Here is a 17,123-nt window from a genome sequence, read left to right as displayed (position 1 = left end):
TTAATACAGTTGCTCAAAACGTGGTATTTTTCGTACTACAAATCTAGTAGCACTAGTGCTTTTTACATTTCATTTTCATTTCATTTTTTTTTTAAATTTACTGTTGTTTCAAGTCTTGAATAAGGTTGCATATTTATTTAATATTTATGTGCTTTGTGACGTCAGTAATTCGTTATTAAAACTTAAATTTGCACAAAAACATCTTATTTGTTTAAATTGCATAGGTGTTTTATAAAACAACGGGTTACATTTAAAAACATCAAAATATTTTCCATGAAGATGGCTGGTTGAGTATTAACAATGACCGGAGGTGAGTATTACGCGAGACCGCTGCGCGCTTCGCCACTAAAATAGTAATTTTAATGTGGCTGAATACTGGCAACAGTTGCCACTGTACTCTGAATTTTTATCAGACAAAAAAATAAAAAGAGTTTTTTTTAAATACTGTTTTATTTTACTTTCATTGTAGCTTTTTCGCAAATATACTAAAGAACGTCGTTTGATACAAGTGCGGATTTGTCATTTTCACTTGTCTCGAGTCTTGACATGAAAAATAACTATTTTTTTGTTAAGTGTACCATTACCAGCTGATTTTAAAGAACCGTAAAGTGTAACGAATTTGGTTGGTTTTTCCAAAACTATTGTTAGTCTGGATTGATTTGTTTTTCACTTATAATGACTATAGAGTGTAGTAAAGACCTAATTAATCTCTGTAAACATTAAGGTGACCCCCGCCAAGTTGTGAAATAACAACATTGTTGTTTAAAAATTACCACTAGCGCCATTGACTTACAACAAATCAATGACTAGCACCATTATTTCGCGGTCCCCAATGGTTGACATTACTAAATGAATGTATTTATTAAGAACTGGATTTAAAGTGCGAATCAATCGGTACTGTACACATGGGCGTCAAATTTAGAGGCTTAAAATAGTGTTACTTTTCCTTTTATGATATTTGTGATTTGTTTTTTTTTAACTTGTCTACAGAGGAAAGGATCGCTGATTTTAAATAATACAAGTTACGATTTTACCTAGAAATTAGGTAGTTTAGATGTCTTAATAATTATTATACTAATAACGTTATAGCAAGATCTTATTTGTACGGTCCTAAATGAAATACTTACAAAAATATTTTCTCTCAAACATGCTCGGAAATGTTTTCATTACTTTACTTTCCAAAAACGAACACGGAAAGTTCATCATATACGGACCGTGCGACTTCTTCCCGACCAAGACCTGCAAAGTATATATGAAAATCCATTACTATCCACTTCTGTAAATTTTTAAAACTACCTATTAATAATGAACTATGTAAACAGGCAAAAGAAAAACTATACGCCAACTGTTCAGTGTTCTAAGTTGCGAGAATTGATAATACCTACCTGTGCCGCGTACGTAAAAAAATTAGAAAAGGACTGTAACACTTAAACTAAAGGGTTTTAGCATTCTTTTTTTACTTTGGTCGCGAGAATGAGGATGGTGAGAAAGAAAATACAGTAATAGATACACATTCAAAAACATCATCAGAAACTCAGCAGACTACTATTAATGTGCCTGGAAAAACAATAACATATTCTTTGAGCAATTGTCCTACACTAATATTATTTAATATTTTCTTACTTTTTCTATTAAACACCTTTCTCTCTTTAGTCTTTATTTCCTTACATTGTTTGAGAAAAATACGGCGATTGCTCGACTCGTATTAATACGCGAAGCGAGGCCTTCGCTGCCGCTTGTCCTTGTAACTCATACTCGTCCAGCAAACTCTTACTGCCAGGCCTCTGCAATAATGTACTATTTGAATTTAAGCACTTTTTATCAAAAAAATTCTGTAATGTTCAATAAAGATCAAATACTATCAAGTTCGTAGGTTTTCGCGATTGTTATATATATTTTATTTTTATTTATTTATTCCAATTGCAACGGATATATTACAATCTCCAACAATATCCAATTAAAGTAATTAGCAAGAACAATGACAACCATAATAATGAAAAAAACGTTATATTAAACATGAATAAAGACAATAATTATGAACAAGTGAATTATACAATAAATACATAGGATTTGAAACAATTTTTATTCGGACCCAAATCGCGCAGGTGTATTTATTTTTTCCATAGATATAGAAATTTTCAAATAAACCGACGTTTTAGGTCCTTTACAGGTCACGGCTGACTGAGATGGTATTGTGTGTCTAATTTACGTAAATATTCGCGATTTCTTTTCTATTTGGAATACTCGTATATAGAGTTAAAACATACGTCACATGTTATCTATGATGACTAGTGTCAATCTATAAATATGCCCTTGTGATTTATTGAGGTTTCAAAGATTTTAGAGATAGTAAAGCCAGCATTTTTATATTGTGATTGAATATAATCTTAATAAAGTACTTGATACCAATGCTCTTAGATATATCTTCAGTGTTATGTTATGCGTAACACGTATTTTGTCTTGCTACTCGATATAAGTATTTACTGTGAAATATGTTTAATGTAATGAAATATTTAAGTAAGGTATTCAACTTTTCATTTACGACACATTTTTATAGCTTAAAAACTCGTAAATTGTATTTCTTAAATTCTTAGTAAATTGCAACTCCTTTTTGGTCTTATAATGTTTATTTCAATTAAATTTGTTGAAAAATAAAACATATACAAGGACTTTGAATTTAGATGTAAGAAAGACTTTGTTTTTGTGACGTCATACGTTAGTCAAACTATAATTATTTAGTAGCAATAGAGGTCGTTGTGAAAGAGTTCGTGGAGGGAAGTACTGCCACCTTACCTATTCCTGCCGCCAAGCAGAAATGTGAGCATTACTGCGTTCCGGTTCAGAATGGTAAGGGTGCAGGTGAAATTACAGGCACACGGGACTTTTCAACTTATGTCTCAGGGTGACGGGCGCAGTGGAGGTGCCTCTTAGATATTTGAGATTTAAAGCTCTGAGTGGCACTGCAATTTTTTTTTTAATATCTTGTGGCGGGACGAACAAGTCGTGGGCCTGTTGGTACGCTATACGCCGCCGGTCCATTGTCCACAGTTGCAACAACACTTCAGAACCGGAACACAGTAAAGCTGACATTATTGCTTGGCGGCAGAAATAGGCAACGTGGCAGTACTACCCTGGACGAACACTTTCACAAGGAGCTCTACTGCTACTAAACTGTTATATGGACAGGCGTGTCGCTTACCACCAGGCGCACGACTTGTTCGTCCCGTCACTTGATATCATGAAAAAAACTTAAAAATCGATTTTATTCGATGTTTGGGAGGTCATTGATATAACAGTCAGTAATACCTTTAATATTAGGTGAAATATCGCAAAACTTACTTGAAATCTTTCCTTTTGCGACTTGATTGAAACAAAAAAGAATTGTTAAATATAAATACTGTGTAACACCATAAAAAGTGTGACGGCGGCGATTCACTACCGCTGCCGTGGTAATGAGCATTGGAGACGCTCCATTCAGTCGCAGTGAATAAGCACACTAGTTAGAATCTATTGAAAATGGATTTCAGATGAGTTTTGAAATGAAAAGGGGTCTCTACAGGATCATGAATATGTAATTCATCTCTAACCGTCCATATGCATGAGCCTGATACGTCTCTGAGAATAATTTTTTGTATCAAAAAAAAATTGTTTTTGAACTCGAACCACATTGTTTTAATACAAATATAATGTTTCTTTGAATAATTTAATCCAATTACTTATTCATATTTTATTCATTACGTAACTACAACAACATGTTTCCGAGCTATGGTTTAGCGCTCACACTCGTCAAAAAGCCCGCCCTGGACTGATCCAGGCGCAAAGGTGCCCATCACGCTTGACGCATTTCCGCACAGTATCGCAGTGGACAATCTTTGCGCCAAAAACAACCCGGCGCGGGAGGCGTCTCCACTCTCTCTTAGCTGTCGCCCGATTTTCACTACAAACTTTTCGCTTTATCGCTACCCCAACAACCCGCCGTTCCAACAGCAAGAGGAACGAAAATGGATTCATCCCCTAATTTTAGTAGCAGTAGAGCTCCATGTGAAAGAGTTCGTCCAGGGAAGTACTGCCACCTTACCTATCTCTGCTGCCAAGCAGTAATGTCAGCATTACTGCGTTCCTATTTAGAAAGGTAAGGTGTTGGTGAAATTACAGGCACATTGGACTTGTCAACTTATGTCTCAGGGAGACGAGTGCAGTGGCAGTGACCCTAATATCTTTGCGTTTTAGAGCTCTGAGTGGTGCTGCATCTGGATGGACTGCATATGGACTGGCGCGTAGCTGACCATCAGGCTCACGACTTGTTCGTCCCGTCACTTGATATTATATAAAAAAAATTACCACCCTTAAAGGTGGAATATTTTCTACAAATTTCAATGAAATCTCTACTGAGGTAGGTTCTCCCTTTCAAAAAAAAAAAGAATTATAGAAATTCACAAATATTGGAGTAATCGAGTAACATGCATAAAAAAGAACCTCCTCGTTTTTTTAAAATCGCGTAAAAAGCAATTTACAATTTTGATAAAATTACTATGTATTTACTGTAGACAACTCGCTGAACAAACGTCTTTTTGCGAACTCTTGAAAAGATTTGTATGTCTAATAGTTGTTCCGTCTACGTTTATTGATAATATCAGTTGTATGATTTAGAGAGTTACCATTTGCAATTGTATACACAGGTAGGTATTATAGTACTTTTATATTCAACGTGAATGGCAGCGTTCGTCCTTGATAGATCCGCGACAAATTGCGTGGTTCCGTCAAATTCCCATTCAAGTTTCAGTGTAGAGTTAAACAGCGCACTCGTTAAAAATACGCGTCAGTGATACAACATAATGACTTGTAAACAACATTATTAATCAAGGAATAGTACAGGTACATTAGCGTTTAAATTTAGAATCTAGAAAGTTTCACACCGTGATAAGTGTATAAAGATAGTTATGGTCGTAATGTAGGGTGGATAATCAATCAATATTGTCAAGGTCTCAATGATTTCTTGACCTGTTTTTGAATTCAGAAACTTTGTCGTGTTTACATATTGTGTTGATAACGTAATATAATAATATGTTCAGCATATTTGTATCGTTACTAATTACCATAGAGTAAATAATACGGTATACGCAAAGAAATAATAATAATACGTGAATTATAAGTTTTTTTTATATAATAAAACCGACTTCGACAGTTTGTGGAATTCTAATACATCTATTTACCAAGTTTTATTGAATCGGTTAACGGGAAGTGGGTGAATTCCATAAAATCAGATCCATCACCTAATTTGCCACCCTAAGAGGTGGAATATTTTCTTCAAAATTTAGATAAATATAAAAGAATAAACAAATAAAATAGAAGTAAATATTAGACAATATTACATACGTTACTAAAGCACTTGTGTTATGGAAATCGGAAACAACGACGGTACCACAAACACCTGAGACAATGCTGAAAAGTTTGGTACAATGTCCCAACCGGAAATCGCGCCTGGGACCACCAGTGATGGTGATACCCTGACAACCGATGTGCAAGCTACTCAACTATGTAGGTTGTCAATATGGGGCCACTACTAAGGTTCCCCCTTTCCATCAAATAAAGAATCATCGAAATCGGTTCACAAATGTCAAAGGAATCGCATGATATATATCTACACATAAAAATACAGTTGAATCGAGAACCTCCTCCTTATTTGATGTCGGTTAAAAAGTGATATTTTGTATTGCGAAACTGAGTGTATTAAGCCAATACAAATTTAGTAGCAGTAGAGCATCTTGTGAAAGAGTTCATCCAGGGAAGTACTACCACTTTACATATTTCTACCGCCAAGCAGTAATGTCAGCATTACTGTGTTCCGCTTTTGAAGGCTGGTCATATTACAGGCACATGGGACTCTTTATCTTATGTCTCAGTGTGATGGGTGCAGTGGCAGTGCCCCATCTTTGCGATTTAAAGATCTGAGTCATGGACAGGCGTGTAGCTTACCATCACGTGCACGACTTGTTCGTCCGGTCACTCGTTATTATAAAAAAAAAATTGCTATTAACCATTAATACGATATTCTATCATCACACTACTGGTGTACCAATAAATCCTGCAGTTTTTTGTCGTATGAGATATTATGTATATGGTTCTTTATCTCCGCTCGAGTCGTATACATACCTCTCTAAAAAGGTGTGGTATATACACTTCATATACCAATGTTGGGCATTTCGGGGGCATGTATTTGTTTTAGTACATCGCACGAGACTCAATACTTTGAGTAAAACGGGGTTACACCGTTATCCGTGTAACGCGTACTTAATTAGTTCTTTGAAAGCGCAGTACATACGAGTATTTGTCATTGGACATTATTTTGTTTCGCCTTTTTAGCTGTACAAATAAATCTTTAAAAAAAAATTTATTTTTTTTATTTTGCTATTTCACATCATATCTTAAGGTTCATTTAAGACTAAGATTACCATCTTCATGTTTGCAATCTTAGTTTAATTATTTTTTTCAAACTATTTTTTTGTGTATAAACCGCTTCCGTGAGTATTCATTAAATACTGTCCTGAAGATAACTCGTTGTTGTTAAGTTACTATAACAAAACTGAAGTTTTCCTTATGTTTGTTTTTGTGATTCGGATTTGGCGCATATCATTAATGCAAAAAAAAATTAAAAATTCAAATCAGATTATGTTTCCTTAGACGCGAATCTAACCTCTTAATATGGTAGTTATTAAAAGTTTAGTCAATCACGGTCTTGTATTGGTGGGGTAACTCAGTAGTTTTAATCTTTTGTACCAACCAAGTTACCATAAAGTAATTTATAAGAAAAACGGTGTCAACATGTGTATAAATATTTTCAATAATTTACCAATTGAAATTAAATTGTTACACGGACATACTTTTAAATTACAATTGACAACATGGCTTTGGACACATTGCTATACTAATAAAGAATACTTAGAATTTTCAAATACAAATTTACATTAATTTAAAGTGCAATTAACGGTAGAGGCCGGATATAAAATCCTATTAATATTTGCACATCTGCAAGCAGGTTGAATACCGTGTATCTAATTTTACTTAAGATCATTAATGTATTCTTGCAAATAAACGTATTCTATTCTATCCTGTTCAAAAACCAGCTCGATGTAACTGGCATTGTCAACTCAAAATAATATAAACCAATATAATATAATAAGAAATACTGATTCGATAACTTGTAAATCGTAATTTCCTGTTACATTTTTAACACTGTTATTCTTGTATACAGCCATATTTGTTTACTAATGTTATGTTCCTCGAATTTTGTGAAAAAAAATGTAGAAACAAAAAACGAAATTCGAAAAAAAAAATAAAAAAAACGAATATTGTGAAAAAAAGAAACAAAATTAAAATAGAACAGGTCCAAAAATTAAGTTGGCGCTGTGTTCTTTGGAGGTATCGAAATATTATTTTTGCATCGAAATTGGTTGTATTATGTAGCCTAATTCTCACTGCGACCTGTAAGAGTAGCAGTAAAGCTCCCTGTGAAAGAGTTCGTCCAGGGAGAACTGCGACCTTCTGCCGTCAAGCCGAAATGTAAGCAAACTGCGTCTCGGTTTTGGAGGTTAAGGATGCAGGTGAAATTACAGGCACATGGAACTTTCAACTTAAGTCTCAGAAAGACAGGCGCAGGTGCAGTGCTCCTCTGATCGTTGCGATTTAAAGCTCTGAGCAGCACTGCAACTGTTATGGACAGGCATCTCGCTTACCACCAGGTGCACAACTTGTTCGTCCCATCACTTGTAGCGCTAGCACGACTGACGCAACTTGCGCGATAGCGACATAAAACTCGAGATCTCTCTCCTCTGCACAGGCTAGTTTAACAATTTCTATCTATTCAGTTATTTGGCGACATTTGAATTTATCAGACAGAAGAAATTTGTTGATAGAATTTACACAAATTACAAGTGCGAAAATACCTTCGCAGTATATGATAACAGTGTTAACAAGGAATTGCATAATTAAGGGCAAATGTAATGAGTAAAGCCACGATGATTACAGCGATCGCCTGATCAGTCACGTCATGTGGTTGAGGCCATTAGTTGCGGGCGGCGCAGGCGCAGTCGACGACGGTTACTGGCGTCCGGCAGGGCGGCGCCGCAGTACTTGCATTCTTGCACTTTTACCGATGTACGCGGACTCTTCCCGAACACATGTACATATAAGGAAAAGAACTAAAAGCAACCAGTTTATTGAAGATATTTACATGTTGGTTGCATAACGGTCTGTTCTCGAATAAATAAAATAATAAATATTGCAGAATGTACGAGCACTGTACTGATATTTATTGGATAAAAATATTATTGTTTGGGAAAGAAAGAAATATACAATATATAATGAACAATTTTGAACTTACGGAATAATGAAATCGTAATTGTTATATACCCCTTTACTTGTTTAAGTTTCATAAGAGAAAGGTTGTTGTTAAACGTCGTAAGTTGTTATTCTACGTGTCGTTGACAGTCCTTGCACTTTCTTTGCAAATATTCGTGCTTATTTGAAACGGTTTTGAAGTTTATGTCTTATCTGTTAGGTATACTTTAATTATGATCGTGGTCTATAATTTTAACTTACGATTGCTATATGAATAAAAATTTCTTGGGTATAAACACTATGATTCTGCTAGATTATCGTGAGATCTAGTGCTCACGTGCATTAATACGTCACGCTCATTGTTATTGTTAATCTATGCATGCGCACATTTCACTACAGTGTTGGTACGTGTAACTTTTATTCGTCCACTTTAAATACCTTTCGGATATGACTTACAGAATCCCCTGTAAAAAAAAAACGAATTGTAGACGCCGTGTGATCGATTCAAAAGCATACATGCGTTCAGTCTAATAGCACCTACCTCTCACACTAGGTCTCATACGAAGTAAATCCGTTCCTAGCGATGTCTATAGCCTACATATCACTTTGTACAGACCTCCGGCAGCGCAGGACACCGTTACGCAAATGTTTGCGCCCGCGTCTCGTCAGAATAAAACAATATGTTACTATATCTGTTAAAAATTTGTAAGTATCCGCGTTATAATGCAGGAAGTATTTTAGATAAAATGTATTGAAATGTAAAATAAACACGAAGAGGAAACACAATTGTGACTAAACAAAAAAAACATGAAAAAAAATTGCAATGGAATAAAAAAGCACTTTACAAATAAAAATATTGTATGTTATCGACACAGCTGTTGTAAGATGATTGGATAAGGTGTATTTCAAATTTAAAAACATTGAGTTTTCTTTCCCGACACTTTCCTGACTTTCGCTTGTAATAATGTAAAAACTGTCGGAAGAAAAACTAATGGAATTTATTTCATTTTGTTGCTTGCCGAAAAAATAAAAAACTATCCAGCAGTTCGTACCCTTACAAAATTAATGCGAACCACATGAAACAAATTACATACATGTATTACCTTTTTTGTTATAATATCAAGTGACGGGACAAATAAGTCGTGCGCCTGATGGTAAGCTACACGCTTGTCCGTAACAGTTGCAGTGCCACTCCCGAGCTTTAAATCGCGAAGATCTGAGGGGCAATGCCACTGCGCCCGTCACCCTGAGACATAAGTTGACAAGTCCCATGTGCCTGTAATTTCACCAGCAAAACCGGAACACAGTAATGCTGACATTACTGCTTGGCAGCAGAAATAGGTAAGGTGGCAGTACTACCCTGGACGAACTCTTTCACAAGGAGCTCTACTACTACTATGAATCAATCCGATTAAAGCATAAAAAAGTTATCAGCTAAATTCGTTCGTGGTATCTTATGGTCAAGGGTGTGAATTATCCTTGAAAGTTTTTAACTCTACTAATGCTAGTTCGGCAGTCTTAGCTTTACACTATTGCTGTCTAAGTAGTGTTAAATAATTGTGTAAATGACGTGAGTATATGACGTCACTGAGCATCACTATTCTAATTAATTACGGGTACTTATTTCAGTACTGCTAAGAATCACGTTTTACACACATAGCACATGATATTGACTTTGTATATCACACATTACCGTGCGTTTGAGGAAAACCCAACCAGTTTCCATAGACAAACAAATATAATAAATTAGCTTTTTGTTTACTTTCTTAAAAATTGGTTTCACTGCAATTGACCTAGAATTAGAACATTTTGCAACAGTTTACATCATCGGTGGTCAATAGACATTTGCATATGAAATGTATTTTTTATAACTATTCCAAGGCTTGGCAAACTGCAAAATTTCTGAATCAGTTTAGTTCCGGCTATTGGTACTTTAACCGGTTGTCATTGAGTTTCGTACTTTGCGGTCAGTATAAATCGAAAATTTGAGTTTCTTTCATCGTTCCCATTTTACCCTTTGTTCTTAAACTAGTTGAATGGGAAAATGATGGAAACGTTATGTATGTGTAATACATCGAGTTTTTAGGTTTTCGCGATTGTTAGACATAGGAAATGTAACTATTTTTCCGGATTTAAATCTCGCACCTATATTTGTTATTTCAAACAAACCAACGTTTCGGGTCCTTTACAGGTCCCATGGTAATGGTTGATATGTATGATATGATATATTAGTATGGACGTATGATAATTAAAAACTGATAACAAAAAGATTAAAGATGTACGTCGTCATTTTTTTTTATGATACCAAGACGACGGGACGAACAAGTCGCCCACCCGACGATAAGTGCCATGCCTGTCCATAACAGTTGCATTACCAATCAGTGCTTTAATTCACATAGTTCTGCCACTGCCACTGCGCCCTTCACTCTGAGACATAAGTTTACAAATTGTTTCCCATGTGCCGGTAATTTCACCAGCGTCCTTACCCTTCATAACCGGGACGCAGTAATGCTCACATTACTGTTTGGCGGCAGAAATAGGTAAGGTAGCAGTATTTCCGTGGACGCATTCTTTCACAAGGAACTCTACTGCTACTCATTACGTTGTGGTGTTGCGAGCGATAGCAAAATTGATATATGTTTGTTTGGACACTAGTGGGTTAGCACGTGGTGCCTCCTCACTGTTGTCCAGCACATCGTTTACTAAGTCTGACCCACAATGAACCGCCGCGCCATTCTGTGGTAGAGGCGACGGCAGGTAGAGTGAAGTTCTTATTAGAACATTGTGCCACAAGATGTCACAGACGTAACATGGTTTATTTTTTGTGAGGAATATCGCAACAGCTTTGCATATACTTCATCCTCACTTTCAATCATGGCATAAACGAGAGTGAGTGAGAGAAAGTCTGAGTTACATTGGTTCATAAGTTCTTCATAAGTTGACGCTTTTTTTAAATATTCGTTCAATTAACCGGTAAATCAATTAACGATTGATAACCCACCTGACGATCAAAATTAACCGGATTTTTAAACCGGTTCCATAACGTACAGTTATGATTCAAAGTCATTATGATATTACGACTACTAGATAATTTGTATTTTTAAGTTCATCCATTGTTACGTGGTAGGTAATGGCAATGACGCCACAATGCGAAAAATACAACAATAGCATTGGCTTTGTCATGCTGGAGCTGCATACGATCGCTTTTAACTCGAATTAATTACAGTACATAGTACTCGATCTACAAACATTAAACACATCTAAAAATGAGCTACGTTTTTCGAAATGTAAAAATTGAAATACATTGATAACGTTCTTAACTACGTTACACGCTATTTTTCCTTGTTTATGAGAATGGATTAGATTAATAGAAGCTTTTACGATGTATCGAAAAAATAAGTGGTATAGTTAATAAATCTCTATCTATCTAAACTATGATGCCTGGGTGTTTTAATATCATAGTGCCATCGGATTTGTTCTCTTTCGGACCGGTCTGCGTGCAAAAGTAAGAGGTCAAGGTAATAAAGCCAGGGTTCTTAACAAATCAACACCAGCACAGAGACTTTATTTTCGTTTACTTAACATTGTAACGTTTGGCTATGAACATCTTTTGAACAATCACTTCCGAACGTGACCGTGTCGGTGATGACCACATTATGAATTCCAAAGATGGCCATGCTAAATCAAGTTATTCTAATCAACTTGTTTATTTATTTCACTTGCATCACGCCGCCGTGACATTTTGAATATGTACTAGTTCAATCTTCGAATTTTGTCAGCTTTCGCTTTCGCTGAACCACAATTTGTTTTTTAATTATGATTTTGATTCGTTGAACGGTTTTTGGTACACCGATCTGAGCTGATGGCGGTGTTTGCTGACGTCCGCCTGATATTGACATTGTATTCGAAAGTTATCTTCCGCGAACATACTTTCTGGTTCCTACGAGGTCGTACATGCGAGCACAACTATTTGAAGAAATAAACAAGTGCCAATTTCCGCATTCACGATAGACTAGTTGAAATCATCGCATTCATTGATTCAGCGGTTGTCGATATTGATTTCATTGATTTTTCATCTTAAAGATTGCATTCGATCGATTAATGTGACGTTCGACGTGCCAAAAATGGCCAAGAATACAAACAAATATAAAAATGTTTTATTTCTCTCACAAGGTCTATGAATAGTTCCTTTAGTCTTACGTAAAAAACAGGATGTTGTGTATACTGAAGATTCGCAACGTATGTATTTTCCTAGTGCCAACTCTACCTCCCTAAAAGGAATCTTTTAATATTAAGTTAGTCTTCCAAAACCTTTGTAGGACCTTTGTTGAAAGTAATAGCCACTTCTACAATTGAAAGGCAAAATGGGATAAGCGACACTTTTCGTCATATCGAGTTATATACAGTTGGAATCAGCTAATGTTTCTAACTCCAACGGTATATACAACTCAATGTGACCCAAAAGTTACGCTTAACCCATTTTGCCTTTCAAGCGTCGATTTTTGTATTATATTGTCTCTATTGTATATGACAAAATCTATACCGTTAACATTATTAATATATACCTAATTTAATATGGGGCACATTAAAAAGAACCGAGAACATACTTAACTTAATTAGCTTTAAGTGTGCTTTCGGCTTTGTGATTGAACTTTATTATTATAGTAACAAAAGCACTAATAAATAGGTGCTTACTCAAAAACATCTTACATGACAGCAGTTTGTACGTAAGCATCAATAAGGATGTAAGCATGTGCTATTGCGCCAATAGCTAGACGAGTTTTCCTTAACTCGTGAAAACAATATTTGCATAATTACTTTGATTTTGATTCCACTTATGAAAATAGAGATGCTGCAAGGCTTTTGTGTTTCTTTTGAATTATAGAAATATTTGTTTTATTATTCAAGAGAACCGTTAATTATAGGTATACTTTGACGTAATAGTTGATACAGTGCAAACATCACAACATGTGGTTGTCTATGTGTGTGTCCATGGCACCCGCGACACAGGGTTTCCCTAGTTCGGGGCTATGTTGAGTGTGTGCGTTATTATTAAACATCAAAGTAGTTTACAATGCTTCTATTTTCTCAATGGCTCTCGGCAGTCATCGGATTTCCGAATGTAGGCGAATATTAATTTCCATGCCCATTAATTAATAGATTTAAAACCTATAATAATTAGAATTTTGAACAAGGTTTATTGTTGTTTTGTTTTGATGTTCATGTGAACTGTATAGAGCTGTAAAACTATTTCCCTAGTTTTAATAATAAGAACATATTATAATAACATTTACTGCGTGTCAATAAGCAAGGCAACAAAAATATAAAGTAAATAAAGTGTGCTTCTTTTATATAACTAAAAATGAATATTTTTTCCGGTAATCATTTCAATTCAGTCCGTATCTGAACGCATTTCTTCATCTGACATACCTATGTTAGTAAGTTCGCCATCGATGGAATAATCACTTTCCGCACTGCTCGAACAGGCATTTATTATAAAATTGTCCATTAGCTTTTCTCGCATTGTATAATAAATAAAAAAATGTAATAACAACTCTATATACTTTCAAGTCGACTGAAAGCGTCCAATCTGTACCAAAGGCAACTGACTAAAACCCGACGGCAGCCGAAAAACGAATTTTGCCGAATGACATTGAGAAAATACGCACTGTACGTAACTTTCTGTGTGAAGCTTCACATAGATTTGAAAAATTACATTATTCTCGCTTCTAAACAACATGGCAATAATTTACATACTGAAGTTCAAAAAATAAGGATATACACGAAGTTTTTACTAGCGTGCTATAGTTCTCCGAATAGCCCAAGTTTCTTGCACGCCAGTAGTTATGAGGGATATGCTCGTATATGCTACCTTGGAAGTGGCCTATATGTATCAATCTGCAAAATTGCTCAACCCCAATCTATGTTTCGCAACAATGTAAATTTAGACGGTGGCATTAAAAAATAAGGATATTGCCTACAAAATGCTTGTGTAATACACGAGGTCTTTAGGTGTGCAGGAAAACATATAAACCAGTCCTCTGAATATTCCAACTTCCCGTAGTGTAGAAGGACTTATCTGAGCCTATTTATATTTAAGGTGTGCGTTGTCTTTTTAACTAGGTTAACTTGTGCATGCCCCATTCGGAAATGACTCTTAAAATAAAGACATTATTGCTAATTCACATTTTTCTCACGTTGCAGACTTGGTACCGGCGCGGCTGAACATCGGCATCATGATGTTCTTCGCAACCTTCATCAACTACATGATGCGCGTCAATATGAGTGTCAACATCATCGCCATGGTTTCCGAAAGCTCTAATACCACGTCGTATGTGTTTTTTATATCTTTTTTGTTTTTTTTTTGTTTCGACTTGCAATAAATTTTGTCAAAAGTTCTTTTATCATATTAATGAAAGTCATAAAAATAATAAGAACTACATAAAACAAATTACAGCACCGGCACGCTATGATGGCCGTTTTGACAGATTACAATAGTGAGATCAAACTTCAATTCATCATCGATAAAAATATAATCAAATGCGAGTCACATCTATAACTTTTTAGATTAATATACATATATACTCGATCGTAGAGGTAGACGAAACGGTAAATCTAGGGACCGTCAACAACACCTTCCGAGTAATTTGAATACTAAGTAATTACGAGTGACATAAAGCGCGGGATTTCTATGCGAGAATAGCAGTATGCGAGATACTTTATGTCGCTCTCGCGCAAGTCACACCCTGTTGTGCCAGCCCTACAGGTACTCATTCTAGCGAGTAAAGACTGTTTCACACGTACAACACAGAACCTCGTTACTGCATCTGCTACGTTACTATCTCGCTAATGAGTACCCGGCTTAAGATATGTACTTTTCGATTCAGTACTTTTCGGTTTATTTAAGAGGCAATGTATACGGTTCTGTAATAACATTCCGGTTGATATTCAAAATGTAGTATTTACGAGTTTTAAAACTACAGTGACACAAAAACTTTATGTGTTTAAAGTTTTTGTAAGTTAATTCGTTTAGCACTTACTGGTTGTCTCGAACTATGGATGTTTGAAATACATATTGTAAATGACAAATAGGTACACATGTTTATTTACAAACAGCAATCCTCAGCATTCTTCTCGGGGGAATCTGCCGTACGAATAAGTTATAGTGTTTAATCAACACGACAATTTCAAGTGACATTTGATATTTGACTTTAGTACAAGAATAATTTAAGAAACATTTTAAGGGTTGTTTTCACGGAGGCCCGAAAAAAACCTTTGCGGACTGCACAAAATTTAAAGCTTCAGAATCAATTTTCTACACTTGTATTATTTCTAGTGACAATTGAAAATACGGTCGAATTTCCGGCTCGCATATTCGCCACTCGCATAATACAATCATTTCAAATCTCAGCTTATTAAATAATAAATATATATATTAAACAACATCACAAATACGTTGCTCTGATCTTAAAGTAAGTAACTAAAGCACTTGTGTTATTGAAATCGCAAACAGCGACGGTACCACAAACACCCAGACCTGAGACAATATAGAAAAGTTAGTTTTTTTTTTATGATACCAAGTAACGATGGCGGGACTAACAGGTCATGCGCATGAAGGTAAGCGACACGCCTGTCCATAACAGTTGCAGTACCATTCAAGCTTTAAATCCCAAAGATCTGAGAGGCATTGCCATTGCGCCCGTCACTCTGAGACATAAGTTTCATGGGTCTGTAAGTTTACCAGCACTTTTACCCTTCAGAACCGAAACGCAGTCATGCTCACACTACTGCGTGGCGACAGAAATAGGTTAGGTGGCAGTAATTCCTTTGATGAACTCTTTCACAAGGAGCTCCACTGCTACCAAAACTATTATGACTAATCACTGCAATTTCTATGACTTATAAATTTGTGTTTTTTTCGATTTCCTCTACAGAACTTGTATCATTTGTTAAAGCGGAATAATGTAGGTATTTCATATCCCTCACTCGTCTTATCGTCGTCGATTTTGGTAATTTTTTTTAATGGTGTATTAAAACCCAACTTCGCGTTAGAGACACCTTGTGGCTCTAGGACACTACAGTAGCAAAATCGTCAGGAACACCTTGTGTATTCAGGACGTATGACGATATATTATCAGTGTCACAATATTACAATTCAAAATATTAGGTAATTTAAAAGTAATAATTAATATAAAACAAAATGGTGTAGCTAAAAAATATGAATATATTCACAAAACATTTCTAAATAAACGAACGTTAATATGTATAAACTCAAGTTAAAAAATTGTGTGTGTTGCCAAAAGTAGTAGAACCAAGGTTGTTTGAATACCATGTTAAGAGCTTTCGGGTTAGTTAAACATAACTGCGTGTATTGGGGTAGTTCAACTTTAGCACACAATACAAATAACTTTAGGCAAAAGGTCATCGTTTTCTTTAAGAGTAAGGACAGAAAATAAATTTTGGATTACTATATTTGCTATATCTGGAAGCTTATTCTGAAAAAACTTCTGACAATTATGGAGTTTTTTGAGAAAGAAATTCTACAGCCACTCTGCTGTTATGTTAAGAAAATTATTTTTTTTTCTGATAAATAGTGACAGACATAACATTAATACGAGGAATAAAAATAAACTAGCTGTTCTTGACAGTCATTTTCATGACATCTCAAATTCATTTAAGGGGCAATGTATACGCTTCTAATGAGATTCCTATCGATATTCAAAATTTGGCATTTACGAGGATTAAAACTATAGTGAAACAAAAACTTTATACTAATATATATTATA

The 17,123-nt window shown here is 35.3% G+C and overlaps 1 protein-coding gene across 1 annotated transcript in view; it reads left to right on the top strand.

The window, feature by feature from the left end:
* LOC113231259 (putative inorganic phosphate cotransporter) overlaps nt 1-17,123 on the top strand; it is a 45,075-nt gene that overhangs the window by 2,602 nt on the left and 25,350 nt on the right. Inside the window, exon 2 of the mRNA XM_026465493.1 lies at nt 14,542-14,668. Within this exon, the coding sequence (XP_026321278.1) occupies nt 14,542-14,668 (127 nt within the window). The remainder of the gene's footprint in view (nt 1-14,541; nt 14,669-17,123) is intronic.

The sequence above is a fragment of the Hyposmocoma kahamanoa genome, unplaced genomic scaffold (genome assembly GCF_003589595.1).
Source record: "Hyposmocoma kahamanoa isolate Upper Pololo Valley unplaced genomic scaffold, ASM358959v1 65, whole genome shotgun sequence".
Lineage (NCBI taxonomy): Eukaryota > Metazoa > Arthropoda > Insecta > Lepidoptera > Cosmopterigidae > Hyposmocoma > Hyposmocoma kahamanoa.
The sequence above is the reverse complement of the archived record's forward strand: the minus strand, read 5'-3'. Positions and strand labels throughout refer to the sequence as shown.